Here is a 20,223-nt window from a genome sequence, read left to right on the forward strand (position 1 = left end):
CTGGAAAAATATTAAATAACTAAAAGAAAAAAATAACTAAAAAGAGCTTTAAATTCAAAAAACAAATATATTTATTCTTAAGTTTTAAGTTAGTTAACATTCTAAATTTTTTATATATTTATCTTAAAAGAAAAAAAGTTCTAATATTTTACCTGAATGATTTAAGTGGTATTTGTATCTTTGAACCTTGTTATAAATTTAAAAACTCTAATGATAAAATCAGAATATTTATAGGAAAAGTATTAAATAACTTAAAGTAATAAATAACTTAAAAGAGCTTTAAATTCAAAAAACAAATATATTTATTCTTAAGTTTTAAGTTAGTTAACATTCTAAATTTTTTATATATTTATCTTAAAAGAAAAAAAGTTCTAATATTTTACCTGAATGATTTAAGTGGTATTTGTATCTTTGAACCTTGTTATTTTCAAAGAAAAAAAACTGAAAGTTTTTTGTTTTAGCTGATATTAATAGGAAACAAATATCTCTTATATATTATTAATGAAATAGTAAATACGATAGGTCTCTTTAAAAATATCTTTTAAGTTAGCACTCTAAAATTTTTATATATTTATCTTAAAAGAAGAAAAGTTCTAATATTTTACCTGATTCAAGTGGTATTTGTATCTTTGAACCTTGTTATTTTCAAAGAAAAAAAAATTGAAAGTTCTTTGTTTTAGCTGATATTAATAAGAAACAAATATCTCTTATATATCATTAATGAAATAGTAAATACGATAGGTCTCTTTAAAAATATCTTTTACATATCATTAATGAGATAGTAAATACAGTATGATCCTTAAGAGATTTTGTATACATCTACGAGTATAGACATTATGATTTATCATGTCTTTAATATTTTTATTATAAAGTATTATCCATAATTATACATAGTCTTAGAACTTGGTAATGTCTAAGCTCTTTAGGTCTGATATAATTATCAGACCTATATTATCTTGAACTCGGTTGACTATTAAGTCCAAGTTCTTTGAGTTTGGTGTATTCATCAGATCTATTTTATTTAAAATAATTTTTATTTGTAAAATTCTGAACCAAAAAATTAACTCATTAATTATCATCACTAACATGTTATATTAATGACCAAAAAACTTTACTTCTTATTAGAATTGTGTTGCTATATAATAATAAATAATTATAAAATGTTGGAGGAAACTAATGGTATAATAAAACGTAACAACGTCACCGCCATCAAAACTTCCTGTCCAATTTATTCAGCGGTCTTCCCTTTGAACTCTGTTTGGATCAGCCATAAAATCCATCATCATCTTCTCAGGTGAGTCCTCCCAACTTGCAAAAGTTTTCAAGTCAACCTGCCAAAAATACAAGTTATATGGTTTTTTCATATATCAGATTCAACTCTTGAATTTGAATATCAACATAGGCCTTCTATGTATGGTAGGTTAATTACCTTGCGTCTTGGTTCAGTGAAAAGGTCCTCTCTCTTCTTATATGAAAGTTGAATCTCCCTTGCTTTCCTCCCACCTAGACCCCAAACTTCAACCTCTAAAATCAAAGGTTCAACCAGGAGAAACCCCTACAGTACAGATTTATAATTTGGAAACAAAGTTGTTAGCCTTTAAACGTGTTCATAGACTATGTTAGTATGGATTTTCCAGTGTTATATGCATGTTATTGTCATTGCTATTCAATCCATATATTATCTAACAGGCAATCTTATATGATCAAAATCATCTCCATGAAGATGACAAGCAATTAGATTAGAGACTGTCTTCCGTGTGATAAAAATTTCAGAAAGTCCACAGTGAAAAACACAAAGCAATCAAAGAAACAAAATGGTTAACAAAATTATTGATAAATAATACTTACTGATGCATGCATGCGCCCAGAGACAATTTAAAACAGAAAATAAAAAAGGGACAAATTACTTGAAACCACAAACTGCGCACAAACTAAAGTCATTGCAAAAAGCAAGGTAGATTTCCTCTATTAGAATAGCTAATGCTGTTTTCCTCTGCCAGATCACTTTCTTCAAATGCTAAGATTTGGGAGCCAAAAGCTCACCGATAGTGGTAATGTGGTTAGCCAAACACACTAGTACGTGATTTGGGAAAAGGGGGCCATGATGGCATGTTTTGTCAATAGCATGATGACACGCGGTAACTTTGGCAAAGTCTTCATCCATATACACTCTCTCGTTCCCATTGTTTCCCCCAAATGCAATGCCCACGGGCTTTGGATGTGGCTCATAAACTCTACCAGTAGGATGCAAGTGGCTGTAAACAAAGTTTTTCTCCTTCCCTGCCAATGGTTTTACAATTGGCCATTGAGGTCTCAAAATGGAAGCATTTTTCATGAATTTCAATTGGGTCTATCAACTTTCACAAAAGAAATAACTAAAGAGAATTTGCGACTCTCTCTCCCCTCAATCATTTAAATAACATACCAGAAGGTGAGAACACATGAAAGACTGGACATATAGCATATAAGGTTCCAGAGTTTCCGTAGAACATATCCCTGTTTTCAAAACCCTGGTGCGTGAGTGCACATATGGTCCATTTCCTAATATTGGTGCTATCTTCTTGTGCATCTCCAGTAGCAGAAATTAGAAGGAGCAACGAACCAAGATAACCTTTAATGTTTGACCAAAATCTGTTCAAGCCCTTCCCATGGAGACATGACCTAAAAGCCTTTGGAAAACAAATGCTGAGTGAAATTTGATACAGTAGCAAGCAAATTAATAACTAAAACTGACTTGAAACACTGAAAGAAAGTAGGGAGGGGAGAGAATGGGTTGGTGGTAGCAACTGAAGCATTACGAGCAATTTTACTGGTCTTAAATTTATTTGGGGCATCGGCAGGATAAGCAGCATAAAATAAAGGCAATTAGGTCTAAAATAGATCAGAAGGGAAGATGACAAACCGATAGAGAAGATTTTCATCTTTAGCATCACTGTCACTAGGAAAGTACGGTTTCAAAATTTCTTCACTTATTGTACCCCTGATAGTAAGGGAAATTCCCCACGCTCTTCCACAGGTTAGAAGGTAGGAGCTGCACGCCTTTTCTGGAGAGATTTCTCTTGATGATGAGTTTGAAGATTCCAGCACATCTTGCTGTTGATTGAGAAGGAAAATCATATCACATATGAACTCTCATAACCAGTCATAAACTTTGAAGTCAAATGGGATAGAGCTAGTAAAATGTCATATGAGCAGAAAGCAAGATCAAGTTGCTTGTTTATAATCTAAGCAGGAAAAAAATCGTAAGTGGCTGGCGAACCCCTTAATCTTTAAATACATCAAAGCAAACAAATTTGTGATTTGGTTAACACTACATGCCTCTGAACTAGCGACGTTTTGCAGTCTTGCATTGACAAATTGTGTAAAACACTCCATGAGGTTAGGCACTGTTGTCAACATCCTTGTAAGAAACTTTCCTGCAGGAAGCCGTACATCTAAACTTGAAATATCACAATCCCACATTTCCAATCCACTGCCACCTTCAGCACAAGAAACAACTACTAATAACACCAAAGGACCAGTATCCGGAAGATATAGATACTCTCTCTCCTTCAAAACTCTCCAAGTTCTTGAATTCCACAGCATAGTCCAACTCGTCCAAAGAAACATAAGCACATCAATAGGTAACAGCGACCCACTTACCTTATAATCACCATCATCAATAGCTTCAAACTCCAGTTTCAAAGGAATTCCTGCTTTCACTCCCGTTGCAGCAAACAGTCTCAACAATGTCTTAAGTAATGCTGAGACAGGCATCCTCTCACAGCATTTCAAATAACCTCTTACAAACTCAACCCAATTGACCCCTCCTTTATCAGTAACAAAAAAAAAGGATCTGCCATTGATGGACCCAAGTGATCCAATAATCCCAAAAGGCAATCAGGAATTTGAAGTGCTTCACATTCTGAGTTTTTATAATTCAAAGAGAAGCATTTCTGCAACAAATTAAAATTACATGACTATCCAAAAATGATTGGGCAATACAGGGGAAAAAAACACAGCTTTTAGAGAGAAAAGCTGGGTTCCTTATCAAGATAATTTAGAACCCATAATTTATTCTTGGTGGTTTTTTAAGTACCTGTAGAGATTGAAGAGGGATTGCATTTGTTTGTGGATCGGCAAGCTTAGAGAAAGCATTTTGAAGCAAGGAGATTGATCCGGTAGAAGCTACTAGACTTTCCACTTCCCTTTGTTCACGTGATACGTTCTGCTCCGTAGAAGACGATGCTCCCATTCTGGCAGCAAGCAACAACTGAGATTTTGTTTCTCTGAAGTGAAAATACGAGTGGGTTTTCTTCTCTTTCCGTTTGGTTGTCTAGAAAAACTGAGTGACAGTCCTTCTCGATTTCTGGTTTTTTAGCGGCGAGCAAAAGCATCCATATCATCTGTTTGCTGCTTGCCACGTCGCGTGTGAATCACCCTCCAAGTCACAAATAATTTCCTAATTGTATTTACGTTTTAAAAAAAAAAATTCATTTTTTAATTTAAATTAATATTTTTTTATATTTTTTTCATTTTTTAATTTAAATTAATATTTTTATTAATGACTAGTGACATTTTTCATATTACTTTAATATATTAATTTTAAAAATATTTTTAAAAAAATAATAAAAATATTATTTTAATATATTTTAAAATAAAAATATTTTAAAAAATAATTATAATCATATTTTCAAACACCTTCTAATACTATTTAAAGCAACCACATTACCTTTATATATATATATATAAATAAAAGCTTTTAAATAAAAATAAAAAACATTATGTATAAATATAATAAATTAAATTAAAAATTATGTTTGTTAATAAATTTTAAAAATAAAAATATATCTAAAAATAAAAATAACAAAATCAAGATATTCAATCTCGCGAAAAAAATATTTACTTAATTGTGTTTGCTAAATTATGTTAATTAAAATATATTTTTTATTTATTAAAATAATAATATAAATAGCGCACACATTAAATTTTTTGAATTAGATAAAAAATATTATGCAAAACTACACATATAATAAATATTATCTAAAAATAAATATTTTTTTTGTTTTCAAAAATAAAATTCATCTATATAAAAGTTTTCAAACATAAAGTTCATCTATATAAAAAATAAATAAATATAGATAAATCATAAAAATCACCTCAAAAATTAAACACAAGTGAAATAATCTTATAAAGATATCTATAAAAAATGATTAAATAAACAATAAAAACATCACAAATTTGCAATATTAATTGGAGCATAAATTTAAAAATTATTAAAAAATATTAATAAAAATAAAAAACAATAATAACTTAGGTGTCGTGGGCATAAACAAGTTAAATAATCTTTTATCATAAATTTATATTTATATTATATTAAAAAAAAGTCAAAATAAAACCTAAGTGCAAGGGTTTAGTTCCTTTTTTTGTTTATATTTGAAAGGAACATATAATCTATTATTTATCTTTATTTTTCTAAAAGAAATATGTGGGTGATACATTGCATGCAACCCAGTGTTTGGGCACCATAATCGTGGCTGAAAAGTTAAGATAATGTTTTTTTTTAGCAAAAAAATATAATTTTTAAGTCATTTCAGCCCAAAAAAAATACTTTGTTAATACTTTTAAAACATCCATAAGCCAATATATCAACTTAAAACATCAAAAAAATAGTTCAAAAACTCAAAATTAAACCGATTTATATTTATCTTTTTTGATATATAACTATTTTTTCAAGAAGTGTTGGATTACCATACTATCATTATTATACATTTCTAGTCTTACGGAACTCATGGAAAAAAAAATCTATTTTTGTGGTTGAAAATGGCTTGAATGGTGGTTTTCTTTTGCATGAGTAATCCCTCCCTTTCTATTCTCTCTAATTAGGAACTTAAAATAATATAAATAATTTTTTATATCAAAAATAATTTTTTAAAATTTAAAGGAATCTAAATTGTATAATTTGTGTTATTTTGAAAGTTTGAGGACATAAATATGTTTTTTAAAAAAACAATTATGACACACCACCTATGTTTTGCATCTTTATTGTTATGATCCCTTTTGTTTTAATTCCACGATCAACTAAAAAATATGAAGTAATTAGCTTTCAAATTAAGATTAAATCACTTAAAGGGCTAGGATAAATTACTAAAAAAAAAGACACAAGAGGTTTACAATGTGTTATAAGTGTGTAAACAATTCTAGCTACAGAGAAACCACTAAGTTTTAGTTTTATACTTAGTTGTTGGGTTTTGGTTAATGAGTGTTTCCGGATTAATTTTTAATATTTTATAAGTTATAAACCTAACTATTTATTTTTGTTTTAAACCCGAGTAAGTTTGATGTATTGGACTAGACTAATTTTTTTTATTGACATTATGAATATCTACATGTTGAGCTTATATTACTAATTTTAATGGATTTGCATTTGGAGATAGATCTTCGATGTTATGTCTAACTTTCATATATTGCACCATCATTAAATTATAATTAGCTATTATCTTCTCTCTAATAAAAAGAAAATCTCTTTTTTACTATGTTAAAAAAAAATAATATGAAGCTATAAAAACTTCATTTTCTTTATTTTTCAGTCTATGAATCAAGAGAAAATATAAAAAGTTGTTCGATTTTGACTATAGAGAGAGAAAATCCTAGCCACCAAAGCAATCAATCTTAGTGTTAACAAATTTCACTTATAAAGATAGTTTTACTTGAGTGTTTTTTCATCTTTAAAATGCTTAAAAAGAGATATTGGCTCAAAAATATATTTTTTTTTATTTCATGCTGCTTTGGAGTTTTTCTGACAATTTTTTAGGTCGTGAATGAATTTATCACATTTCAAGGGTGTCCTCTATATATTTTCAAGTAAAACATTGATTGATAAATAAGTTTTTAAAAGAGAAAAACCTTTTCTAGTTTTCCAATTATCATAGTAGCAAGAATCTAAAGAAAAACAAAAAATATATCATTTGTCAAAGTAGGTGACTTGTTGTCTCAAAATAAAGGGATTGTTTACCCCTTGAAAAAACTATTATCCTAAGCATGTGGGTGGGCCACCTAAGGTTGGCAACCCGACCCGTGAAAAAGCGACTCGAGAGGAAGATTTGGATACTGGGATCGCGCGGAAGAAAAAATCAGAAGCGACAAGTCCACCTTCTACTTAGCTTCACCGGAGTTCTGATCTAGGGTTTTCTCGAAAGGCTTTGTCGATCAGATCTCCAACTAATCAAATGACTCCAGCTCCAGGTCCTTTCTCCGGCTCCAGCACTCTCGCTCTGGTGAGCAAATCTCTCTCCACTCTCTTCCTTCCGATCGATTCCTGACCTTTAAAAAGTTGATTTATGCGTAGGTGGCGCGTGCATCGGCATTCAGTTTTGGCTTGGTTTATGGAAGTGTGAAGCTCAAGATTCTCAAGGTACTTAACTTGTTTAAGCTGTCTTGATTTTATTGATCATGTGCTAGGCAGATCTATTTCTGTTATCAGTTTTATTTTATACTTATCAATTTGATTAAGTTGTTTTCATGGAATAATAAATGAATAGATTTTATTCACTAACAAATCAATAAGCTAATTATGCGAAAATTTTGATTAAATTGGCCTTGATCTGGCAAATTTTGTTGTATGTAAGTTATCAACGTTTCGATTCAAATTTGATTCGTGATGACACTTGGATGCACAGCCGTTTTTGTTACATTCTGTCGATTTCGCTAAGATAATTCATGGTCTGAGGATTTGTTGGGAATGATTGTATTTGCTGAGAGAAAAAAAATTGATTTCTTTGACTATCAGATGAAAGTGAATTCGATTAACAATGCGGAAGCTAAGGCACATCACTGAGGAGATAGTGTTGAATGATGAAATAAATGACCATGGATCTGTCAAATGGTTGCCATTGGATAGGATTACTCGTATGCAAAAGATGACTCTTGATTTAGAGAATCTTGAGTTTTTTGAATTAATATTTTTATGAATCACGAGAATGGCTGCTGTTAATTTTCATTTCCGAGGAAGTGAGACATAGTTTTCTATGAATTGAACATGTAGAAGAACAATTGTTTTGCAGATTACTGGATTCATATACCATATCTCGAGGCTTTTTCAATCTTCTTTTTTAATACAGAACAGTTGTGCTTTGTGATTCCTACCTAGATAATTATTGTTCATTACCACGTCTTTAAGCAAGTATTTCAAAGAACTTGGCGTTTTCTGTTTCAAGGTTTTGTTCTACCAGTTGACGCACAAGTAAATGGCAGAAACAAGTTTTTTCGACAGCCCCCCCTTTTTAATGCTTTTTGGAAGGGCATGTATCACTCTTCCCTGTCTGTTTACAGTTGATCTATTTTGATCGCCTTTTTGTTCATAACCTATTCATTGCTAGATCAAGCGAGCTTTCATATTCATGAATCAGCATTTTCATAACCTATTCATTGCTAGATCAATCGAGCTTTCATATTCATGAATCAGCATTTTCAACTGAATCATCGCAGTGTCGGAGAAACAATTAGCTTGAGGTCTCTTAGAAATGTAAATGTTGTTTATTCACTATGGTTGTGATGCTCAGTGGTGCTGATCATTTATTTGTTTTCTTGTTTATCAGTAATCTAAACATATTTTGTGATTATTTCCTAGCCACATTATTCCATTCATGTTAAACATTTTTGTAAGCCTTGCATTGAGCAAAGTAGTTCCTTGACCTCTTCTTTTGTTTTTACTCGTTTTCTTCATGCATGTGGTAGGCACTGTCGAGCCTTTGTGTGTCTTCCCATGCATCTCAAAGACTCGAACACTGTCTCTATGTCACGTTTCTTTTGTGCATGACGTTCTTTTCTTACGTCCTCCTCTCCTGGAGACAAATTTGCAGCTTGGTTCTCTCTCTCGTCGATTTTTTTTCCCTTAAAATTCTTTGGGGCTTTTTGATTAATTTGTCACGTGCAACATCAATCACTATCCATGTTCGTGATGGGGAATTTATTATGTCATCTCGTTCGCTTTCTTCATCCTTCACCTAAAATTAGGGTTTCAAGCTTGACTCGACCTCCCTTTCTCGAGCAGTTTTGGAAATCCCAATGTTGATTGCGCTTTTTTCCTCCTTGATTTTGGGTTTGGCCCTTCAAGTTAAAATTAAGCAGGTCAGATGAATTCAGATTGGCAGTTTCTACCGTTTTAACTGCAGCGAGGTCGTTTACAAATGAAATTAGCTGGGGGTGACATGTCGTTCCAAGATGCACCACGCTAATACCTCGGCCCAATTGTTCGTCAATGGGAACTTGACTAGCCGTGTTCCCAAATTTCTGATTTTTTTTTAAAAATATTTTTATATGTTAAAAATATATTTTATTAAAATAAAAATATTATTAAAATATATTTTTAAATAAAAAATATTTTTAAAAATAATTATTACTATAACAGCAAACACTGCATGCATTTAACAAATTTAAAACATTTAACAACGCGATGTAAATCGTTTTTCTAAGAAGTTTAATTTCTAAAATTTTTAATTTTTTTTTTATATATTTTTAATTATTTTAATATATTAGTTTTTAAAATAATTTTTTTAAAATAAAAAATATTATTTTAATATATTTTAACATAAATTTTATAAAAAAATAACCACAAAAACATTTTAAAACATTTAATGTAAGAAATGGAGTGAGGTCGATGACCGTGACCATGGTACCATAACGTTCCTTTACCTAGGCTGTTCTACGGACTCTGATAAGCTCCTGAGCGAGAGCATTCCATCCCTTGTGTGAACACGTGGAGGGCCCAGATTGCCCAATGAAAAAAGGAATCTCTTTACAGATCCCGACCAGTTGTACTCCTTACCTTAATGCTTAGATCTAAACCATCTTTTGTCCCACTTAACTCTTATTTTTAGACCACTCCCACACCTTACCCCTCTTTTAACAATGCCATCTCTTAACATTTACCAAAGTAGAAAAAAATCAGCCAATGATATACAAGATGATTGCTTTTGTTTTTTTTTTAAATTACTGGATTTATTCAAATTAGATTAATTTTCCCTCATTAATTAAAGTCACCAACTGCAAATAGAGAACTAATTAAACACTTTTTTTAAACAATAAAGATAGATCTGTTTTTCACATCAGTACCCTGTTCAAATTTAGAAAGAAATGTTAAAAAGAATTCATGAATTCAAATGTCCTAAAATCTAAAATAAATAAAAAATTAAATTAATTTTGGCTCAGGGAAACTAGTCCAAAAATATTAAAAATATTGAGATCATTGATAAAAATCGTATTAGTGGCAGTTTTGCGTCGTATAGTTTCTGTTTTTAAATGGGTTATAATATTATTTTAATATATTTTTAATAAAAACATATTCACAGTTAACAAACATATAAAAGAATAACTGCAACCCACAACCTGCTCTCCGAAGCTGCTTTGTCCTGACTAATCAAGCACTAAAAAATCTCACAACTTGCTTCACTTCACAACATCTTTATCCAAGTACTTACACAGACACTCCCTCCCTCCCTCTCTCTCTTTCTGTGAAGAAGAGGCTAATATGGGATCAGTGTCGCTGAAAATAGGAGATGGAACAGCCAGATTCAAGAGAGCAAGTTTCTGTTCATCAGCAGTGAACATTCTCATGCTCTTCTCTGTACTAACCACTAATCTTTTTGCATTATATGCCTTCACATCTTCTCCAAAAGACCATCAAACTCACCTCTTTCACAATCCCCATAAAAATATATCTTTGATCTCTGAGCGTGTCTCTTTAATACTAAGAGAGATCGCTGCTTCTCAAAAAAAGCTTGCCGGGATGGAGAAAGAGCTTTTGGGCTATGAAACTATGGATATTTCAAGGCCCAATATTGCAAGTGAGCTCAAATTGTTCTTGCAACACCATCAACTCCCTCTTGGTAAGGATTCAAGAACTGGGATCACTGAGATGGTGGCTTCTGTGGGTCATTCTTGTGAGAAATCTGCAGACTTGTTGTCTCAGTATATGGCTTACAAGGTTTCTGGGCCCTGTCCTGGTGATTGGAGCCTTGGCCAGAAGTTGATTTTGCGTGGATGTGAGCCTTTGCCCAGAAGGAGATGCTTTGCAAAGTCTGTTCAAAAGGTGGGTCTTTATCGTTTTCCTGTTTCTCTTTGGAAACCTGTTAGTGAAAAGATTTTAACTTGGAGTGGTCTTGGTTGCAAGAATCTTGAGTGCTTGAATAGAAAGAAGTTGAGCAGGGATTGTGTTGGTTGCTTTAATATTACTAGTGGTTATGAGACTCAAAGGTTTGTTAAAGCTCGAGGCAAGAATGATTTTATCATTGATGATGTGTTAGCTTTAGCAAGTGGGGGAATTAGAATTGGATTTGATATTGGTGGTGGGTCTGGGACATTCGCTGCTAGGATGGCAGAGAGAAATGTGACTGTGATTACTAGTACTTTGAATGTGGATGCTCCATTTAGTGAATTTATTGCAGCAAGAGGGCTTTTCCCTTTGTATTTGAGTTTAGATCACAGGTTCCCTTTCTATGACAATGTTTTCGATTTAATTCATGCTTCTAGTGGATTGGATGGAGGGGACAAACCTGAAAAGTTAGAGTTCTTAATGTTTGATATCGATCGAATTCTGAGGGCTGGTGGATTGTTTTGGTTGGATAACTTCTACTGTGCAGATGATGAGAAGAAGACAGCTTTGACTCGGTTGATTGAGCGGTTTGGGTATAAGAAGTTGAAATGGGTTGTGGGAGAGAAGATAGACACAGCTGGGTCAGGGAAATCAGAAGTTTATTTGTCTGCCGTACTACAAAAGCCAGCAAGAGTGTGATGATTACTGGAGTTTTCACAGGAAACTGAAAGAGGTGAGAGTTTTGCTTCCATTTCTAGCTTTGTTCACACAGCATTTTGTGTGAGTTCATCGACTCAAACATTTTCTTAAATTCGTTTCAACATGCAATAAGTGCATCAATTATTACTTCTCTCAACTGTAAACCAGCATTAGGAGATGATGTTTGTGCTTCGTAATCTAGTAACTGGTTTATCTTTTACTGTATCTTAGGGGAGTTAACTATCCAAGCTAAAAGAATGTTAGGAAATGGAAAATTCATAGTGTATAATAACTATCCATCTTTAAAGTGCAAGTTCGTGATGTTTCTTTCCATTCACATTGCAGTTCCAAGTTTGAATTTGATAAGTATTCATCTTCATGGGTTATAATTGGGAAACTGTCTTAGGTAATGATAAGGGAGTGGCTTAACCGGTGGTTACAAGTCTTGACTTGCGTTCACCTAGTTTCTGGCTTGCTCTCTACCTTCTACCTTCTACTTTTCTCTTTAGCACACCGACTACTTGATATGTGAGTACCAGAGTTCATTTGGGAAGTCAAGAGCATATGAATGTAATAATGCTTGGAACTAGGAAGTACTAGTTCTAGGTTTTAGTTATAGGGAAACATGATAATCACTTTTAAGATACTGATTCGCAGGGAAGATTTTGGTATCCTTTCGCAAACGGATATTGACAATTTTCCAATTCATCTTTGTGGTAGTGGCATTGCATTCTTGTATGTGCACAAGCTGTTCCTTTCATTTCTGAGTTGTGTTTGGCTTTAGAGTTAAAGCGAGCCAAATGGTAAATTCTTTAACAATTAACCTCCCTTAGCCTCGTTTGATAATTTTGTAAGGAAAGAGGAGGTAGAAGTCACGGGGCTTAACTTGAACTTGACCTCTTATTCTCATGTGTTTCCAAATGAAAAACATAATTCATCTAGGAACGTCTGGTTGCTGCAACCTCGTTTCTAAAGAGGCCTTTATCCCGATCCAAATATTGGCGTTTCCCTCTTCTGGGTTGGGTACGATGGTTCGGCGCTTTTGGCCAATCCCTTGGATAAGTGCATATGTCCATTGCAGTTGAATATATAGCAATGGAATACAGGAACAGAATAAAAAACATGGCCCTGCAAGCTAACTATTCTAGGAAGACCATTAATTCTCAGGTGTCCTGTAATGAATGAAATTTACTAAATCATCTGTAAACCCTCTGGCTCCGAGTCTGGTGTCTCTTGGTAGAGGTTAAAAAGATGCTGTGTGGGTAGATGGCAGCTGGAGCTGGCTTTTCCATAAGGGGAGGGACGTAGGAGTTTTACTATATTTACTCCTTTTCACCGTCCATCACGAGTAATTTCAAACGTTGAGGTGATGAAATGCCCCAGAAGCAAGTCTCGGCTTATAATCAAATGCTGTATGATTCATTTCCTTGCGTTGCTTTAATTTTCTTCTGCCAATGTATGAATCGACGGTGGGACTTTTTAGAAATTTTGAAGCTCCTCCAACTTGATAATTTAATACCTTGTCCGCAAGATATTAACTACTACTGTCCTGTCAGGGGAAATACCTCGATTTCCGACAGGTTCGGCAGTCCTAGGCCCACCTAATAGCCTATTGTTAGCTTAAAATGGTAGCTCAAAAACAATAAATAGCCTATTTATTTAGCTCAAAATAAATAGCCTAGCTATTGTGAGGCTCTAAACCTAACTTAAGTCAATACTCCAGTCATAATTTACTCAGGTTAATTTTGATTAATTAAAACAATATAGTTCTAAAATTCTTCTTAAAATTAAACAAAATCTTAACTAAATCAACCGTGCTATTCAGTGATTTTGGAGGCACAACGTACGCTGTCAAGAGTTTGCGATGGCCTCCAAGCATCCTCTTTTTCACACCAAAAGAGTTATTTTTTGGAAACTTCCAAGACCAAGCCCGAGTTACTATAACTCAGGTGATGTATTAAGCAAAGCAACACAGACACATCTCTTAATTACCATGTTAATATATTATAAGCTAGTGGTAATGTCTTAGGCTTCTGTAGAAGAATGTATAGCCCATCATCCCATTAATTATAATAAGTTCAACTAACATACATATCTAATCATATATCAGGATAGACCTTGACAAAGTGGAGGCTGAATTGGAAGTGCCCACATGACTCACCCTCACCGCTAGGGTGAGATATGAAACAAGTTCGCCGGGACAGCTTGCTTTAGATTTGAACAGGGGAGGAACCATTCCGATAACATTCTCCTCCACCAGGTGGGAAAACGTCCATTTAGTTGCAAGGGGGCTTTACTTAGCTGAAGAAGTTTTATCAAGCATGGATACCCTCTGTGATGGGGGCATTGATGCCTTGGATGTTGACGCTGTTGAGAAGCTTCATTCCCTCCTCACTCATCTGCTGAACTTCTGAAGGTGACAGAATCCTAATGCAGCGAACACAGCCAACGAATTCCCTGCTCAAGCACATCAAATTTAGGCCTAGAAATAGAAAGGACTTCTTTGCTATCTACATTCACAATATATAACCACAAGCAAGCCAGCAAGACATTGGAAAGGGCAAATTGACACTTACTCCCAAGGATCATCACCTATGAGTAGAACATCATTCTCGTAGTCCACATATACTAATTTCCACCCAGAACCTTTAGGGTTATTTAGCAGCCCATCAAGTCCAAACATGCATTCAATAGCGGAGCATAGTTCTTCGTAATTTTTGAAACTTGAGACATCAATTGATCTCCCAACAGACCCTGTCTTCTGAACCTGTAAACCATAAACAATGTTAGCACCCAACATTCGAGTTAATGAAATGTAATAAAATCATGGGAAAAAAACATCCAAATGCCCTCAATCTCACTCACAAACATGCAGACTACAAACCTGGACAAAGGTAAGCATTAAGGTATGATTTTACTAGATAAAGTCTTCCATTTTGGAATAATTATGCTAATAATCTGATGCATGTGACCCAAGCAGATTGTTGCCAAAGATCTTTTATTTACAACACAATCATGCATACCTTGGTATATGTGCGCACACGTGGGGCTACTTGCTGCCATGAATTATTCTGGAGCAGATTGCTATTATCAAATTCAATGTTGCTTGAAGATGTGCCACCTGAATTGTCAGGAAAGTCTTGCCGTGAGAGAGCTTGGGAATCTGCTAGGCTTGCTGAGGTAATCTGAGACTGAACATCCTGGCTTGAGCTGAGGTTGCCAACTAGACAATCTGAAGCATTCTGCAAATCAGCATCTTTTAATGTGCAGAACTCATCTAGAATAGCACTTGAGACCGACCGATCATACATAGAACCACCACCATTGCTAGCGTCAATGTTAAGAGAACCATAAATTCCACTTTGATCATTGCTCTCGTCAGATGAATCCTTCACTGCACCTGAGTTGAAGCTACATGGCTCTTGCTGAGCCAAAGGAATCAATTGGTTTGCTTCGGATAAAATTCTCAAATTGCTCAGCTGATGATCCCACGCATCTTGATGCATGAAAGGTAAAGAGGGATTAGCTGCTTCAGGGGACACCGCTGACGGATCTTGTAATCCAAACATGGACAACTGTCCTGATCTATACATACTGTCAATAGACATTGGATGTGATATCCATTCGCCTGCGTCTAGAAATGGAAGAGAGCAGTTTGGTGTAGTGGCATCAGCTAGAGATGCACGGATCTGTTGGGAATTAAGTAGCGATGACTCTGTAAGTGCCTGCATAGGCCAGAGGCTGGCTTGTAATTGTGACTGGCCCTGATTCTGATTTTGGCACACCAGATGATTTGTGGCATCCTGCTGAGTCATAGGACACGAGATTGGTTTTTGCACAATGCACTCTCCTGTTAAGGTTGCCTGGCTTAACTGATCTGGCAAATGCTCAGGTTTTGCTTTGAATTTCCCATCAACAATTCCAACCGAAGCTTGATTTTCAACTTTGCTCAAAGAAAGTGACTTCCCAGCTACATTTGCTTTTGATGAAGATGAGTTCATGGCATTGGATTGGTCTAGACAGATCCGGGAATAGTTTTGGTTTTCTATGGGGGTAATTCCTGACTGGTTTAGCTGAGGCGTCTGATTAGTTGCTGCCTGCATGTTCTTAACATCTAATGAAGCCACCTTCACAGCAGATACTTCTGGTAGTGCAGTTCCACAGATTCCAGGATAGTTAGCTTGAGGTTTCATTAGCATGTTAATCAGTTGTTCAGAATATATGTTTGACATTGAAGCATATGGAAGACTTGCATTTCCACTCCCTGGAAGCAATGCAAGGGGCTTTTTTACCAAACCCCCCCATTCAGTATCTCCTGGAAGGACAAACAGCATAAAATGAATTTTCAACAAATTTTCCTAACCGGGGGATAAAAAAAAACCTAGCAAAATGCTCACCTAAAAATCCAGACTGCAAGGGTCGTTTGAGACCTGAAGTCAGAGAAGGAAAAATAAAGAGACTTTCGGGAGTCTCAATTTCCCATGAACTAACCCTGTTCTGCTTATCAGAATACCCAGGCTCATCCCACTCTACCTGTTTGTAAGACAGATATGAAAATCAATTGCAAATTGCCAAAGCAGAGAAACAATAACATAATACTAACATCACTGCAAAAGAAAATGATTTGGTCAGATCAACAAGTAGCCTAATCTACCTGAAGATTCCGCCACTTGGAACCAGGCCACCTCAGTGGATCTGAGTCACTAATACCAACTATTGTGCCCATATATCTGCGGAATAGATTACAGACAGTTAATAATATACATTAAGACAGATAAATGTTCAGAGCCCTGAGCATGGAATTAAAGCATAGATGACTTTGAACTTCGCAGAAAAAATGGAATGTGCTTCTGTCCTTTTCACGATGCAGAAAACTAAATGGGGTTGGTTAATGAATTAAGCAGTTGATTGAAATTCATTATTGTTATTCTTGCAGGTGCGTTACCTATACCCGCATAATTAAAGATGCAAGAGGACTCAAAGAACTCAGAATATGACCTCCGTTTTCCGGACTCTTCTGTCTCAAACATCATTCCAAATCTCATACCAACTGAGACTTGAGTCCCAAATACTGTTTTCCGGAATTTAATCAATGGAATGACAAAGTCTGAAGGGCATGCCCTGTGAATTGTAGAAAGCAGTAGCCACTAATTAGAGTCAGCAGCCAATATAAAAAGGGCAAAGACATGTAGGATTTGATTGTAAATTTAACAAACCTTGGATTGTAAAAAATGGTGAATGGACTTCGATTGGCAGTAGCATGAGCTGCAGCAGCAAGGACACCAATGTGCATGCTATCAGCAGATAGAACTGATGATGGTAATGTTGTTTGTTGACGGTTTGCATGCCTCACACCCACCATCAAGTGGGACTTTTCATTCCTGACATTACAGAGGATGAGTTGCTTTAAGATCATTATGGTGAGTAGTCAAAATCCATGAAGATTACCCATTACCTATTGTTTAACACAATTTTCTTAACAATTAAATGCGGTCAAATAGCATTGCAGAGCTTCTCAGCACTTGGAATAAAAACCGAAGCTTCTTTTCTATTGAGAATTCATTCAAAAATAAAAATAATGAACTTAGTTTTTTGATTAATTATTGGTTATTTTTGTAAAGCTAACTTAAGAAGACAAGTTTCTGCAGCATCCAAGGAAAATCTGAATTCGAAAGGTATAACTTACCTGATAAACAGAACAGAATCACCTGCTTTAAGCCTTTTTGAACCAACAAATAAGCTCCACCCAGTAGTAAGAAGGTGTCGCTTCGGCTGCCCTGCATAAAAGGAAGGGAAAGGAGGATGAAGCATAGCCAGAACAAGTTCAATGCTGAGGTAAAAAAAAAAAAAATTAAATGCCATCATTTTTATGGTCTAATTTTACTAGATTTTAGGGGTGAGGAACATCTTCTAGGCCAAAGTTTCCACTGAACAAAAATATTCATACTTCTGGTTCTCTAAATATAAGGTTTTCGTCCAATAAATTACAACGCAGATGGCTCCTCACCGCGGTATATATGGCGAAATGTCCAGGTATTATCATGCAAGTCCCTGACAACAAGCTCCTGAGATGGTGGTTGCATTGAGTAATCCTGAGACAAGCAAAATTTAATATAAGAGCTCCCTATTTCATCGGGGCTTGCAAGTAATTTCAAATTAGCAAGATTAGCTTACCAATGGAGGGAAGAGCTTTTCTGCTGCCCTGCGTGGCACTGAGAACCCACCATGTGTACTTGTATCACTAGCGGTCAAAGCTTTACAGAAAAATTCACTCGGATGCTTGCTGGGCTTTAGCCCAAAATCTGGTACAGGGAAGACGTCTTTTTCCTACATGAAGGTCAGATTCATTTATTTTGAGGCTGGATGAAGGGATAAGCAAATGGGAAGAAGTTCGATGAATTGACAGTGTTTAAGCTTTACAGAGTTCACTGGTTGAAGACTCATTTGAGCATGGATTTCATCTGTATCTCTGTCTGCCTATCAGGAGAAGGTAAATCACATTTAAAAAACTGATCTCCTAACAAGCAGAGTGTACACCAGTACATATTTATCAAAAGAAAAGCAAAGAAGAATCAGAAGAAAAAATGGCATACATGAAGGGTAACATTGTGAACTTGGCACAGTAACTGAGAAGGGAGATTTGGGTAGTTGGGGATCTGGGAAGTAGCTGATCTCTTGGTGGAAACGGCCACCTATACATGGAAATAAAATGTCCATCAGTTCAGCACATCAAGGATTGAATAATCAGCAGCATTACCAGGCTTCCATAACCTTGGAATCATGGTTTAACTTCAATTTCTTTTAAAACCACCATGGTCCCACTCTTCCCAGAATAAAGTCCTAATTTACTATCAGTTGGTATTTTGGAATTGTATGGTTGATACACTGCAAATGAAAAGTCACCCCGTTCGTCAAAAAAGAAAAATGATCACACTTAACAAGAGATCAACCCCCATAACGCAATTTAGTACAGTAGAGATCTCTTATGAACGTGCTTCGTGTCGATAAATAATCATAAGGGGCGAAAGGGTCAAGATTGAAAGAGATAAATTCAAACCTGCTCACTGTGTCCTTGAGGGAAATAATACACCAGACTTCCAACCTGGGGCAAGGAAACTAGCGGACCTGCACAAGCGTACCACAGCTCCGAGTTTATTGCCTTCCGTGTCCCTGAAGTCATGCACATCAAAATCAAAAACATAAGACACCCACTGTTTTTGGACATGTACTTGTGAAGAAAGTTAAGCCTTCATGTTAAAGACTCATCCTTTACCGGATCATTTCAGCCCGTAAGCGATAACAATTATAAAAAGTCAAAACTTTAATGAGAAAAAAGAATTCCAGTGACATGAAACAAACCAGACTGGTCTTGAAATTCTTTCAACAGCTTCATTTCCTCAAGCAGATTTGTTTGAGCTCCATTAATAATCCCTCCTGTTTTGATTTTCTCTTCAGCAGAACCCATCTTCTGCTTCTCTTTGTGCTGGTAAGTACTGTCTACCACACAGCCGGATCAACTCAATAGAAAAATTCCATCTTTACCTGAACAACCCAAACCCATTGATTACAGGAACCCCCATCAAACAACAAAAAAGTACAGCATTAAAATCACTAGTCTATGCTCCTTCAAAAGAAGCTAAACTTTTAAAACCAGCCCATGTCAAGGAATCTTAAACTCACTAAAAGGACCAATCCAATTGGGCAATAGGGAGAAACAAACACCCTCTTGTGGGGAGTCCTTGATAATCCAAGATCAAGGAAGACAGCCAGCAAAAAGGTATTCACTAGACTAGATAGAGTTGTTTTTTTAAGCTGTGGGGGCAGAAGAGGAGAGCTTTTTATTGACACGGCAAAAACCGAAAGCTTTTATGCATCAAAGCACGCGAAGAAAAGCATGAGTGTGGTGGTGGTCTTGTAGCTATTATTCATTCGACTTTTCATTGAAACCGCTGATTCTCCATCTATCATCATCAAGAAATCCATAAAACAAAAAGAAAATTTTCTATCTCTTAAATTTATATCTCTCTGTAAATGTGAAGCAATGGCAGCCGTATTTGCTTGAAAGTAGAAAGAGGGTGCATGCTATTAACCTGCACTCCAACTTTCCGGAAATGGCTCTCTTTGCAGCTTTAAACTGTTTTAAGGAAGACCAAGATAAAACAAAAGTAAAAGATGCAATAAATAAAATAAAAATAAATCACAGTAAGAGGAGAACACGAAATCAAGTACAGCAGAGATTGATAGCGACAAGAAATAATAGGTTTTTTAAAGAGGATGGAGAGAATGTGAGGGTGGCGCATTTTAGCACGTGAATACGAGGATTTTCGAGGGGTATTCTTCTGGGGGGAGCCTTAAAGTAATCTCTCTGCCTTTAATTGATTCTTAATGTAGTCCTCAAGCAAACTATTTTATCAATTGAGTCCTTCACCTATCGATCAACACAGATTTGTAAC

The 20,223-nt window shown here is 35.1% G+C and overlaps 2 protein-coding genes, 2 long non-coding RNA genes and 1 pseudogene across 9 annotated transcripts; 3 read left to right on the plus strand and 2 right to left on the minus strand.

Moving 5' to 3' along the window:
• Nucleotides 1-1,094: 1,094 nt before the first annotated feature.
• LOC105128837 (uncharacterized) lies at nucleotides 1,095-4,416 on the minus strand (annotated as a pseudogene).
• Nucleotides 4,417-7,041: 2,625 nt separating this feature from the next.
• On the plus strand, nucleotides 7,042-7,817 carry LOC105128839 (uncharacterized). The gene is made up of 3 exons (XR_842956.1): nucleotides 7,042-7,256; nucleotides 7,351-7,393; nucleotides 7,769-7,817. It is a non-coding gene; the product is annotated as an uncharacterized LOC105128839 (long non-coding RNA).
• A 596-nt stretch (nucleotides 7,818-8,413) lies between these two features.
• LOC105128838 (uncharacterized) lies at nucleotides 8,414-8,812 on the plus strand. Its single transcript, XR_842955.1, has 2 exons — nucleotides 8,414-8,503; nucleotides 8,716-8,812. It is a non-coding gene; the product is annotated as an uncharacterized LOC105128838 (long non-coding RNA).
• A 1,547-nt stretch (nucleotides 8,813-10,359) lies between these two features.
• Nucleotides 10,360-14,768, plus strand: LOC105128842 (uncharacterized). Of its 4 annotated transcripts, none has more exons than XM_011030678.1 (2): nucleotides 10,360-11,804; nucleotides 14,751-14,768. In XM_011030678.1, the coding sequence occupies exon 1, from the start codon at nucleotides 10,508-10,510 to the stop codon at nucleotides 11,768-11,770; it is 1,263 nt and encodes a 420-aa protein (XP_011028980.1). In that variant the 5' UTR covers nucleotides 10,360-10,507; the 3' UTR covers nucleotides 11,771-11,804; nucleotides 14,751-14,768. The 4 variants fall into 4 exon arrangements, with proteins under 4 accessions (XP_011028980.1, XP_011028979.1, XP_011028977.1 ...); XM_011030677.1 differs by lacking the exon at nucleotides 14,751-14,768 and adding an exon at nucleotides 13,013-13,074; XM_011030675.1 differs by lacking the exon at nucleotides 14,751-14,768 and adding an exon at nucleotides 12,116-12,530.
• On the minus strand, nucleotides 13,750-19,910 carry LOC105128840 (auxin response factor 5-like). 3 transcript variants are annotated; one of them, XM_011030673.1, is made up of 15 exons: nucleotides 19,451-19,910; nucleotides 19,130-19,312; nucleotides 18,828-18,940; nucleotides 18,364-18,462; nucleotides 18,191-18,247; nucleotides 17,945-18,097; nucleotides 17,778-17,862; nucleotides 17,457-17,547; nucleotides 16,987-17,151; nucleotides 16,769-16,891; nucleotides 16,425-16,500; nucleotides 16,168-16,303; nucleotides 14,794-16,085; nucleotides 14,347-14,537; nucleotides 13,750-14,227 (listed from the first exon to the last, which is right to left on the minus strand). In XM_011030673.1, the coding sequence occupies exons 2-15, from the start codon at nucleotides 19,233-19,235 to the stop codon at nucleotides 14,086-14,088; spliced, it is 2,829 nt and encodes a 942-aa protein (XP_011028975.1). In that variant the 5' UTR covers nucleotides 19,236-19,312; nucleotides 19,451-19,910; the 3' UTR covers nucleotides 13,750-14,085. The 3 variants fall into 3 exon arrangements, with proteins under 3 accessions (XP_011028975.1, XP_011028976.1, XP_011028974.1); XM_011030674.1 differs by having other exon boundaries at nucleotides 14,794-15,293; nucleotides 15,324-16,085; nucleotides 19,130-19,910; XM_011030672.1 differs by having other exon boundaries at nucleotides 19,130-19,910.
• Between the last annotated feature and the right edge of the window lie 313 nt (nucleotides 19,911-20,223).

This window comes from Populus euphratica, unplaced genomic scaffold (genome assembly GCF_000495115.2).
Source record: "Populus euphratica unplaced genomic scaffold, PopEup_1.0 scaffold11.1, whole genome shotgun sequence".
NCBI lineage: Eukaryota > Viridiplantae > Streptophyta > Magnoliopsida > Malpighiales > Salicaceae > Populus > Populus euphratica.